This window comes from Carcharodon carcharias, chromosome 1 (genome assembly GCF_017639515.1).
Source record: "Carcharodon carcharias isolate sCarCar2 chromosome 1, sCarCar2.pri, whole genome shotgun sequence".
Taxonomy (NCBI): domain Eukaryota; kingdom Metazoa; phylum Chordata; class Chondrichthyes; order Lamniformes; family Lamnidae; genus Carcharodon; species Carcharodon carcharias.
The window spans coordinates 177,635,642-177,648,739 of record NC_054467.1 but is presented as its reverse complement, the minus strand read 5'-3'; the positions used below and the strand labels follow the sequence as shown (position 1 = coordinate 177,648,739).

At 44.1% G+C, this 13,098-nt stretch overlaps 1 protein-coding gene across 1 annotated transcript in view; it reads right to left on the bottom strand.

Annotated features, from left to right (window-relative positions):
* ankrd55 (ankyrin repeat domain 55) overlaps nucleotides 1-13,098 on the bottom strand; it is a 147,162-nt gene that overhangs the window by 64,119 nt on the left and 69,945 nt on the right. The window contains exon 10 of the mRNA XM_041183205.1: nucleotides 689-790. Coding sequence (XP_041039139.1) covers nucleotides 689-790 — 102 coding nt within the window. The remainder of the gene's footprint in view (nucleotides 1-688; nucleotides 791-13,098) is intronic.

Genomic DNA, 13,098 nt, shown 5'->3' with positions numbered 1-13,098 from the left:
AAGCTGGCATGGACACAATGAGCCGAATGGCCTCCTTCTGTGCTATAACCAGTCTATGATTCTATAGCCTGGATTTTATGCTCCCCGCTGATAGGTTTGAAGACAGTGGCACATAAAATCCAGCAGGTAGCCTGCTTGCCTACTGTCAGAAATTTTACAGGGAGCAGGTGGAAAGGTGGGTGGCCCACCCACCCTTGGGCCAATTGAGGCCCTTAAGTAGTCAATTAATCGAGGGAGGCTTAAACTGCGACTGATTTTTCCACTTCTTACCTGGGAGCACTTGAAATGGGAAAGTATTTTATTCTTCAGTACTAATATTCCTTACCTTGATGAGTATAAAGATATACTTTAAGTAAGGAATTTCCTCATTACAAGGACTATTGAGATAACTGTTCTATACATTAATAGTAGAAAAATGTAATAATGCCAAAATACCAAATTATCATTTATCTATTAGTACTAATCAATACAAATGGATGACATTATTCTTCTCAGTAACCTTAATGAAAAAGCATGAGGGTGAAATGAGAAATCACATTTTGTATGCATGCTAATGTGATGGTTGGAATTATTGAACAGAGAAATGTTAAATCCCCTTATGTAAAACAAAAGTCATACAGAACTTATCAGATATGATCAGACTTTGGTAAAACGATTTGCAGCAACAACTTTATAAATATTCACTTACGTTTACTAGCACAATAGTCAGCAATTGGAGCTAGGAAGGACTGTGCTGGAATTGAATCTTTTATTTTCATTTTCTCAAGGGGTTCTTGCTGCATATTTACTTCTACAGAGAAAAGGAAATACAAAATGAATAACAAGGTTGTAGTTCAGTGTATATTCTCAGTATTGTCATATTGATGAATACCCATTTTCTTTTAGGGTTTTGTTTTGGTTATACTCACTTCTACACGACTAGGAATGGATCAGTCAGACTACTTATTGACATCAATTTGGGAACACATGAATGGTTCGGTTTGGAATGTAAGCCAATTTAAAAATTTTGTGACCAAACAAGTCTAATTACCTCAATAGTAATATCAGGACAGGTTCATGTGAAAACCCATTATTAATTTCCAATTTTTGTAGCATGTAATTACTAAATGATTGAGTGAGTGTGTAGAAAGCTCTATTGCCAGTGCATTACAGAAGATGTATCCTACCCGTTCTTAAGAGACAAGATGAAGAATTAACAAAAGCAGATAGTTCTTTCCGTGTAAATCAGTACACAAAATAATATATTATACAATTAATTAAAGGGATACAGCAAAAATTGTCAATGCATTTTAATTGCTTCCTCAAAATCTTTTCTTACTGCTGCTACCACAATTGGAAAATTTCAGCTTGTAGCATTACAGTTGTTTAAAATAAACATGTTGGCTGTTTGCTAGTAAATAAATTATTGCAATTGGCAATTTTCATTTTAGCTGGATTTTCCGATTCAAATTGACCAATTTTGAATAGAACTGAGACAAGTGAGGTTGGTGGGGGAAATAAGACTGAGAATGGGATTAGGAGTGAGAATGGAGCAGCTTGCTAGATCATCAACCGTTTTTTACCTGCCTCGTTCTCCAGTGTCAAATCCACTTGACGCTGAAGGCACCTTTCAACAATTGAGTGTTGAGTTTGATTAAGGCAGTTAAGGTACTGAGGTGCAATTCTGCGTTTCTCCCAATTGTCATAACTTAAGTTATGAGTTGAAACGGAGGTGCCCTAGGAGATCTCAACATCAACCCTGGATGCCATGAAGTCTCATTGCATCAGGCAGACATGGGCAAGGAAATATTCTGCTGATTACCACCTTCAGCTGATGAATCAGTGCTCCTCCATGTTGAGCACCACTTGGAGGAAGCACTGAGAGTGGCTAGGGCACAGAATGTACTCTGGCTGGGGGACTTCAACATCCATCACCAAGAGTGGCTCAGTAGTGACACTACTGACTGAAATAGCTGAATCCTAAAGAACATAGCTGCTGGACTGGGTCTGTGGCAGGTGGTGAGGCAAGACCTCGTTCTCACCAATCTATCTGTAGCAGATGCATCTGTCCATAATAGTATTGGTAGGTGTGACTACTGCACAGTCCTTGTGGAGACGAAGTCCCATATTCACAATGAGGCTACCCTCTATCATGCTGTGTGACACTACCCCATGCTAAATGGGATAGATTTTGAACAGATCTAGCAACTCCAAACTCGGCATCCATGAAGCAATGTGGGCCATCAGCAGCAGTAGAATTGTGTATAACCACAATCTGTAATCTCCTGACCAGGCATATCCCCCACTCTACCATTACTATCAAACTGGGGGATCTACCCTGGTTCAATGAATAGTACAGGAGGGGATGCCAGGAACAGCACCAGGCATGCCTAAAAATGAGTTGTCAATCTGGTGATGCTACAACATAGGACTACTTGCATGCCAAACAAAAGCATGTGATAGACAGAGCTAAGCTATCCCACAACCAGTGGATCAGATCTAAGCTCTGCAGTCCTGCCACATCCAGTCATGAATGTTTTTGGAAATTAACTAGCTAATGGGAGGAAGAAGGTCCATAAATATCCCCATCATCAATGATGGGGGAGCCAACACATCAGTCCAAAGATAAAGCTGAAGCATTTGCAACAATCTTCACCAGAAGTGTCGAGTGAATGATCCCTCTCGGCCTCCTCCAGAGGTCCTCAGCATCACAGATGCCATTCTTCAGCCAATTTGATTTGCTCCACATGATATCAAGAAATGGCTGAAGGCACTGGATACTGCAGAGGCTATGGGCCATGACAACATTCCAGCAATAGTACTGAAGACTTGTTCTCCAGAACTAGCTGCGTTCTTAGCCAAACTGTTCCAGTACAGTTACGACATTGGCATCTACCTGACAAGGTGGAAAATTGCCCAGGTATGTCCGGTACACAAAAAGCAAGACAAATCCAACCTGGCCAATTACCGCCCTATCAGTCTACTCTTGATCATCAGGCAAGTGATGGAAGGGGTCATCCACATTGCTATCAAGCTGCATTTGCTTAGCCATAACATGCTCACTGACGCTTAGTTTGTGTTCTACCATGGCAACTCAGCTCCTGACTTCATTGCAGCCTGAGTTCAAACATGGACAAAAGAGCTGAACTCACGAGGTGAGCTGAGAGTGACTCTCTTGACATCAGGGTCGTATTTGACCAAGTGTGACATCAAGGAGCTCAAGCGAAACTGGAGTCTATGGGAATACAGGGGAGAACTCTCCACTAGTTTGAATCATACCCAGCTCAAAGGAAGATGGTTGTGATTGTTGCAGGTCAATCATCTCAGTCCCAGGACATTACTGCAGGAGTTCCTCAAAGTAGTGTCCTGGGCCCAACCATCTTCAGTTACTTTATGAATGACCTTCCCTCCATCATAAGGTCAGAAGTGGGGATGTTCATTGATGAAGTAGGTAAAGCAAGGATGTGGCTTTGTTAGAATCACAGACTCCACCTTGATGCAGGGTGCCATTGACTGTATGCACATTACTTTGTTGCGTCACATGTCAACCCTGCCCTGCACCAAAACTAATAGTGATTCCACACCTGCTGCAAATGGCTTGTGTGTGACCATAGGCAGTGAATTATGCACATCAATGCCCAGTGTTTATGAAGGTGTTGCCATCTAGGTGTGGAAAATTTTAGCAACAAGGAAATATTAGATAGGCTGGGGTTGTTTCCTTTAGAACAGAAGAGGCTCACAGGAGGTTTAGTTGAGGTGTATAAAATTATGAGGGACTTGAATGGAATTGATAGCAAAGACCTATTTCCGTTAGCAGAAATATCTATAACCAGGGAACATAGACTTAAAGTAATTGGTAGCAAGATTCGAAAGGGAGTTGAGGAGAATTCTTTTCACCCAGAGGGTGGTGGAGTCTGGAATTCACTATCTGAAGAGGTGGTAGAGACCAGAAGCCTTTATCACATTGCGGGCTGTAACTTACAGGGCTACAGACCAAGAGCTGTAATGTATGATTAGATTGAATAGCTCATTTTCTGACACAATGGGCAAATGGCCTCCTATTATACTGTAAATCTTCTTGTATTTTGTTCTATTTTTCTACCTTGGACTTTACTCACTTCTACTCTTCCCCTAACTTAGTTCATCTGTTATTTAAACCATCATCCATTTCTAACTCTAGACTTGACTATTCCAATGCCCTCCTCACTGGCCTCAGATTTTCAACTCTACGCAAACATGAGGCACCCAAAATTCTGCTGTCCATATCTTAATTAGCACCAAATGCTGTCCATCCATCGTCATCATCAGACCCTCGAAATGAGGATAATGTCTGCCAGGTTTCATGATTTGGGTTCTCAGGTGTGTCAGCAGGCCAATCCTGGAACCACGGGTCTTTGGGCAGAGAGGACAAAAGTAGCTCTGATGAAGTGGAGTGGGGTGGGGGAGAGGGCTAGATCTGGAGCCAGGGTTTTTCTTTCTCTCCTCCTGCTTTCATTGCTTCTCTGCAGCAGAGTTTATGTGGTCATTTCTGACTGTATTGGATCTTATTGGATGAGGTACCATCACATGACATGGTTAGCGGCAAGTTCCTCCCACACATTGATGTCAATTTGTCTCCTTTTTAATGAAACTTTCAGAATATCCTTAAATTGTTTTCTCTGTCCACCTTGAGATTGGGTGCAGAAAAGATTAATGAGAATTGACAATTAAATTCAGCTATGTAGATGGATTGGAGAATTTGGGACTATTTTCTTTGCAGTAGAGAAGCTTGAGAGGAAATTTTGTAGACCCATGAGGGGTCTAGACAGAGTTATGCAGGAGTCACAGGATAGTAACACATTTTTCTGGACATCAAAGTTTCTGGAGCACTTTCCAAAGGGCTTCATGGTTGATGGAGCCAAAGGCCTTTGACAGATCAACAAAGATTACGTAGAGCTGTTTGCATTGTTTCAGACGCTTTCCTTGGATTTGTCGAGCAAGAAAGATATCTGCAATTCCCCTGGATGACTGGAAATTACTTTTGGTCTCTAGATCTATGAGAACTTTCCCCTCGAGGGGGGTGTGGGGGTAATTACCTGAGAGGTTCCCTGCGCTCTTTTGCGCGCAAGCATGCGAGAGAGTGCAGAAATCTCTTTGAGGCACGGAGGTGCCTCGGGGAGATTGGTTTCAGTGCTAAAGTTTGAAATGAAGGTTTGTATCACTGTTAAAACATGTCCCCTCACGTGACACTATCACGAGCTGGGACATGTCAAAGAATAAAAGTATAAATTGTTATTACATTTTAAAACACTTCATGAAACCTCATCTCACCTGTAGCAGAGGTTTCAGGAAAAACGGGCAGCATTCTTAACCAGCTTTACCGACTTTCTTAAGGGCTGCTGACTCGGCTGCGTGCCCGCCGAACTGACAATCTAAATGACGCGTGGTGATGTCGGGACGCCAGCCCAATGTCACCGCATATCATTTTATGCATTGGCGAGCGGCCCCCGCCCCCACTCGTCAACAGGAAAGTTCTTCCCTATGTTTTATCTGACGTGTAGGAGGCAGTTTAGGAGGATTCATGTGAGAACCTTCTCCACAGTGGACAGAAGGGTTATGTCTCTATAATTCCAACAAATTGATTTATCACCCTTCTTGAAGAGTGAAACAAAGATGGCAGTATGGAATTTAGGAGGTAGTACCTCCTTCCCAAATTTTTGTAAAAAGGTCTGAGATTTTGAGCAACCAACTCTATACGTCTCTGCAAGAATGCTGAGTTAATGTTTCGAGTCCGTATGACTCTTCTTCACAGCTAAAGAGAAGTAAAAATGTAATGAAATTTATCCTGTTTAAGGGGGGGGGGAGGTGGAACAAGCGAAGCTGATAGAAGGCCAGTGATAGGTGGAGGCAAAGGGGAAATTGGCAAAGATGTCATGAACAAAAGGTCAAAGGGGTGTTAATGGTAGTGGTACTGGCTAGAGGAGGTGCTGATTGTGGCATTAAGATCAGAAAACAGAATGTGGTGATAGCAGGACAAGGCTAAGCACCCTGGAAAGAACAACATGAACAAGTGACAGATGGCCCGAATGGGGGTGGTGAAAAAGATCGAAAATAGGATAAAAGGTGGGGATAAAACAATGATTAAATAAAAATGAAAATAAATAAAAATAATATGATCTGGGGGCATGTATCTTGGATTGCAGATTTGATCTTCACCCAAAGTTCTTCCACACTGGCATCATTGGAGCCTATGAGAGCAAGACGGGAAAAAAGTTGCACCTGGAATTGTTCTCTTATTTTCATATGCTGGAGAATGTGGATCTTAAATCTTCTTCTGGATTTCTTTGAGGATCTTTGGTGTTTGGGTGTCAGGGGTATGCTCATCATGGAAGGTACAAGTCTGTGGTCTGTCCAGCAACTGTTTCTTCTTCTTCTTAGGCAGTCCCTTGGGACTTGATGCCATCAGCACCTCCTCTAGCCAGTATCACTACCATTAACACCCCTTTGTCCTTTTGTTCATGACATCTTTGCCAATTTCCCCTTTGCCTCCACCTATCGCTGGCCTTCTATCAGCTTCGCTTGCTCCACCTCCCCCCCCCTTAAACAGGATAAATTTCATTACATTTTTACTTCTCTTTAGCTCTGAAGAAGAGTCATACGGACTCGAAACATTAACTCAACATTCTTGCAGGGACTTATAGAGTTGGTGGCTCAAAATCTCAGACCTTTTCACAAAAATCTGTGAAGGAGGTACTACCTCCCAAATTCCACAGTGCCATCATTGTTTCACTCTTTAAGAAGGTTGATAAATCAATTTGTTGGAACTATAGAGATGTAACCCTTCTGTCCACTGTGGAGATGGTTTTCACATGAATCCTCCTAAACTGCCTCCTACCCGTCAGAGAAGACATAGGGAAGAATTTTCCAGTCGACGAGCGGGGTTGGGGCCTGCTTGCCGATGCGTAAAATGACATGCCTTTCATCCACTCTGGGGTTGTGGGTCTTGAGGTGACTAAAAAGGCCAAGCTGGATCCGCACACTCCGCACAGGTAGTAGTTGATGAGGTGGGGTGGGATGCTCGGATTTTGGTACGTTTCTTCCACTGTTTGCACTTGGCCTCCACCTCGGCCTGTTGGAGACATTCAAAATGGTTGGCTCCTTCGCGGATGTATTTTATCCAGTTTGATCGGTATCAAGCAAGAGATTCCCACATATTGGTGGGGATGTTGCATTTTGCAGAGAGGCTTTGAGGATGACCCTGAAATGTTGGGAAGATTGTCCTGCAGTTAGCATCACAGCAGAACAGTCTGGGAAGAGTTTCCTGCAGTCAGTTCTTGTTGAAAATAACAAGAGTGACATCACAAGACAGCGCAAGAGAGCGACAGAGAGATCAGAACCAGCGCAAGTGCGGGGAAGTTTCAAAAAGTGTCCTCAGCATAAAGGTGAGAGCTGATTGGTGAGTAGTGGGTAAGTGTTTTTCTCCAGTTTTTCTCCAGTTTAGAATAGATTAAGCTAAGGAAAGGGAAGATTTCTAGTTTTTATTTAAAGTACATAAATAATTTAATTTTTTTTACTGTATTTAACTTAAAGTAAGGGGTTTTTTTCAACCAGAGACATGGCAGGGCAGCTCAGTCCCATGTGATGCACTGCCTACAACATGTGGGAAGTCCTAGACACTCCTTGCGCTCTGACTGACCACGTGTGCAGGAAGTGCCACCAGCTGCAGCTACTTGAGCTCCAAGTTTTGGAGCTTGAGCAGCAGCTGGAGGCACTGAGGTGCATCCACAAGGCTGAGAGTTTCGTGGATAGCATGTTTTTAGATATGGTCACTCCACAGCTTACGGAAGTGCAGACAGAGAGGGGATTGGTGACCATCAGTCAGAAGAAAGGTGTCAAGCAGGTAGTCAGGAAATCCCCGATGCATCGTGCTCGAGAACCGTTTTTCTGTGTTGAAAAACGGTGAGAGCAATGGTTCCTTTGGGGAGTGCAGTCACGCTAATGGCACTGTGAGTGGCTCAGCTGCACAGTGGGGGAGGAAAAAGATGGGAAGAGCAATAGTAGTAGGAGACCTGATAGTAAGGGGAACAGACAGGCATTTCTGCGGCCATAGATGTGACTCCAGGATGGTATGTTGCCTCACTGGTGCTAGGGTCAAGGATGTCACTGAACGGCTGTAGGGTATTCTAAAGGGGGAGGGCAAACAGACAGAGATCGTAGTACTTATTGGTACTAACGAAATAAATAGAAAGAGGGATGAGGTCCTGCAAGCAGAATTTAGGGACCTAGGAAGCAGATTAAAAAACAGGACCTCAAAAGTCGTAATCTCTGGATTACTTCTGGTGCTACATGCTAGTGAGTATAGAAATAGGACGTTAGTCCAGATGAATGTGTGGCTGGAGAGATGGTGCAGGAGGGAGAGCTTTAGATTTCTGGGACATTGGGGCGGTTTCTGGGGGTGGTGGGACCGGTACAAGGCGGATGGTTGCACCTGAACCGGAATGGGACCAACATCCTTGTGGGAAGGTTTGCTTGTGCTGTTGGGGAGGGTTTATACTAACTTGGCGGGGGGATGAGATCAGCAGGGGGAGATGCACGGCCAAAATTAGAAGAAAGAGCAAGTGAGCCTGGAAGGTATAGAAATTATAGGCCAGTTAAGGGACAAGGGAGTTTGGCAAAGTTGGATGGTATTTATTTCAATGCAAGGGGGCTGACGAATAAGGCAGATGAGTTGAGGGCACAAATTAACAAATGGAAGTATGATGTAATTGCTATCACAGAGACATGAGAGAGGGGCAGGATTGGCAGCTCAATATTCCAGGATATAGGGTCTTCAGGCGAGACAAGAAAGGAGGTAAAAGAGGAGAGGGTATCGCAATATTGATCAAGGGATCAATTACAGCAGTAAGGAGGGATGACAACTTAGAAGGCTCCTCAAATGAAGTCATATGGATAGAACTTAAAAACAAAAAAGGAACAATCACATTGTTGGAATGTACTATAGGCCCCCAAACAGTCAGAGAGAAATAGAAGAGCAGATATGTAGGCAAATTTAAGAGAAGTGTAAAAATAACAGGGTAGTAATAGTGGGGGATTTCAACTTCCCCAACATTAACTGGGTTAGTCATAGTGTGATAGGTTTAGAGGGAGCAGAATTCTTAAAATGCATCCAGGAGAGCTTTATAAGCTAGTACGTAGAAGGCCCCATCAGAGAGAGGGCGGTCCTGGACCTAATTTTAGGGAATGAAGCCGGCAAGTGGTAGAGGTATCAGTGGGGGAGCATTTTGCAGACAGTGACCATAACTCCGTTAGATTCAAGGTTGTTATGGAAAAAAAGAAGAATGGGCCAGAAATCAGAGTTCTATATTGGGGAAAGGCCAATTTTAATAAGATAAGATATGATTTGGCCAGAGTGGACTGGGAGCAGCTACTTTTAGGTAAATCTAGCGTCAGAGCAGTGGGACTCATTCAAGAAGGAAATAGGGAGAGTACAGGGCCAACATATTACAGTAAAGATAAAGGGTGGCACCAAAAAATCCAGGGAACCGTGGATGTTGAGGGATATGAATGATTGGATAAAGAAAAAAAGGGAGGCTTATGGCAGATACCAAGGACTCCAAACAGCAGAAGCCCTAGAGGAGTATAGGGTGTGTAGGGATGAACTTAAAAAGGAAATTAGAAGAGCAAAAAAGGGGCATGAAAAAACATCGGAAGGTAAAATAAAGGAAAATCCAAAGTTATTTTCCAAGTACGTTAAGAGTAAGAGGATAACTAGGGAAAGAGTAGGGCCCATTAAGGACCATACTGGTAATTTGTGTGTGAAGCTGGAAGACGTAGGTAGGGTTCAAAATGAACAGTTATGAAGAGAGGTTGGATAGACTTGAGTTGTTTTCGTTGGAGTAGAGAAGACTGAGGGGCGATCTGATCGAGGTGTACAAGATTATGAGGGGCATGGACAGGGTGGATAGGGAGCAGCTGCTCCCCTTAGTTGAAAGGTTAGTCATAAGGGGGCATAAGCTCAAGGTGAGGGGCAAGAGGTTTGGGGGGGGGGGGATGTGAGGAAAATCTTTTTCACACAGAGTGTGGTGACAGTCTGGAATGCACTGCCTGGGAGGGTGGTGACGGTCTGGAATGCACTGCCTGGGAGGGTGGTGGAGGCGGGTTGCCTCACATCCTTTAAAAATTACCTGGATGAGCACTTGGCATGTCATAACATTCAAGGTTATGGGCCAAGTGCTGGTAAATGGGATTAGGTAGGTAGGTCAGATGTTTCTCACGTGTCGGTGCAGGCACGATGGGCCGAAGAGCCTGTTCTGCACTATGTGATTCTGTGATTCTGATTCTGTGAACACTTTGTGTCGGTGTTCACAAGTGAGAGGGATGACGTGAGTATGGAAATCAGGCAGAAGGACTGTGATATAATTAAAGAAATTAGCATAGAAAGGGAGGTGGTTCTAAGTGGTGTCTGGCAGGCTTAAAAGTAGATAAATCTCCAGGCCTGGATGAAATGTATCCCAGGCTGTTGAGTGAGGCAAGGGAGGAGATAGCAGGGGTGCTGGCTATAATTTTCGATAACTCTGGCCACAGGAGCGGTGCTAGAGGACTGGAGGACAGCCAATGTGGTACCGTTATTCAAGAAGGGATAAACCAGGGAACTACAGGACAGTCAGTCTAACCTCAGTGGTGGGGAAACTATTGGAAGCAATTCTGAGGGGCACACTGAATCTACACTTGGAGAGGCAGAGATTAATCAAGGACAGTCAGCATGGTTTTGTTAAGGGGAAGTCATGTCTGACCAATTTGATTGAATTTTTCGAGGGGGTGACCAGGTGTGTAGATGAGGACATTGCATTTGATGTAGTCTACTTGGACTTCAGCAAGGCTTTTGGTAAGGTCCCGCATGGGATCCAAGGCAATTTGGCAAATTGGATCCAGAATTGGCTGAGTGGCAGGAAGCAGAGGGCGATGGCCAAGGTATGTTTTTGTGACTGGGTGCCTGTGTCCATTGAGGTTTCACAGGGATCAGCGTTAGGTCCCTTGCTGTTTGTGGTATATATAAACGATTTAGACTTGAATGTAGGAGAGTTGAATAGTAAATTCACAGATGACACGAAAATTGGTGAGGTGGTAAATAACGAGGAAGATAGCCTTAGATTGCAGGAGGATATAGATGAGCTGTTCGGATGGGCTGATCATTGGAAACGGAATTTAATCTGGATAAGTGTGAGGTGATGCACTTGGGCAGGACAAACAAAGCACGGGAATACACGATGAATGGTAGGACCCTGGGAAGTACCGAGGATCAGAGGGACATTGGTGTGCATGTCCACTGGTCCGTTAAAGTACCGGGACAGGTAGATAACGTGGTTAAGAAAACGTATGGGATACTTGCCTTCATTAGCTGAGGCATAGAATATAAGAGCAGGGAGGTTATGCTGGAACTGTATAAAACGCTGGTTAGGACACAGCTAGAGTATTGCATGCAGCTCTGGAATCCGCATTATAGGAAGGATGTGATTACACTAGAGAAAGTGCAGAGGAGATTTACCAGGATGTTGCCTGGGCTAGAGAGTTTTATTTATGAGGAGAGATTGGATAGACTGGGATTATTTTCCCTCAAGCAGAAGAGATTGAGGGGGGACATGATTGAGATGGCTAAAATTATGAGGGGCATAGATAGGGTAGACAGGAAAGAACTTTTCCCCTTGGTGGAGGGATCAATAACCAGGGGTCATAGATTTAAGGTAAGGGGCAGGAGGTTTAGAGGGGATGTGAAGAAGAATTTTTTCACCCACAGGGTGGTGGGAATTTGGAACTCGCTGCTGAAAGGGTGGTAGAGGCAGAAACCCTCATAACATTTAAGAAGTATTTGGATGTGCACTTGCGATGCCTTGGCATACAAGGCTATGGGCCTAGTGCTAGAAAATGGGATTAGAACCGTTAGGCACTTGTTTGTCTGGCACTGCCTCGATGGGCCGAAGGGCCTTTTCTGTGCAGTAGACCTCTGTGACTCTATGTTTCCTCTGCCGTCCTGGTAACTACTTGCCGTGACAAAGCCGGACTAGAAAGCTTGGTTTGAGAGCCTTGTTTCAGGCATGTGGACAATGTGGCCTGCTCAATGTAGCTGATTAGCTATAACCAGTGCCTTGATACTGAGGATGTTGGCTTGAGAGAGGACACTGATATTGGAGCGCCTATCCTGCCATTGAGTTTGCAGGTTTTTGAGGAGGCTGATGATATTTCTCCAGGGATTTAATGTGTCTGCTGTGTGTTGTCCGTGTCTCTGACGCTTACAGGAAAGGAGGGAGCACCACAGCCCTGTAGACCACAAGCTTGGTGCCAGGTTTCGTGTCTTTGTCATAAAATACTCTTTTGCTTAGTTAGCCGAAGGCTGTGCTGGTACACTGGAGCGATGTTGAGTTTCATCATTGAAGTCTGCCTTTGCTGAGAGGAGATTCCCAAGGCATGAAAAATTGTCCATGTTGTCCAGTGGTTTGCCATGGATCTTGATTGTCAGGTGGCAGTGTTGTGCAATGGGAGAAGGCTGGTAGAGGACCTTTCAGCGTAAGGCCCATTCTTTCATACGCCTCCGTGAACGCGTCGACAATAGTTTGGAGTGCAGCCTCTGAGTGTGTGGATAAGCAAGCATCATTTGCACCCTGCATGGCTCAGGTGACGTGCATATCCTTCTTATCCTCAGTTTGGACAATGATGTAGTCCAGGAGGTTTTGATGGTGAACTCAACTCTGTGGATAATATGATCCTCCTCTGGTTCCCCTCTAGAAGAAAGTGTATCCTCCTCCTTCCTCTCTAAGTTGGTCTCCCACGGGGCATCAGGTGTCATTGAAAGCAGCAACATTGATGTTAGATATCGAAGGCTTAAGAAAAACCATGGCAGTTCTCCTTTCAAGGCATTTACAGTTTTGATTGTCCATAAGGGTGTGCACATTTCAAGTATAGAAATTGATGCGTTTCATTGCTTGTGTGTGTTTTCAGCTGCAAGGGCAATGATTCCACTGGGTGCAGTTTCCTGTTAGAACAGTTTTGAACAGCCTATGTTTTAGGCACCTTTTCTAGCCCCTTCCTCAAGCAAGGTGAGCAGAGGGGACCCTAAAAGAATTGCTAAGTCAAGGATGCTGCTGC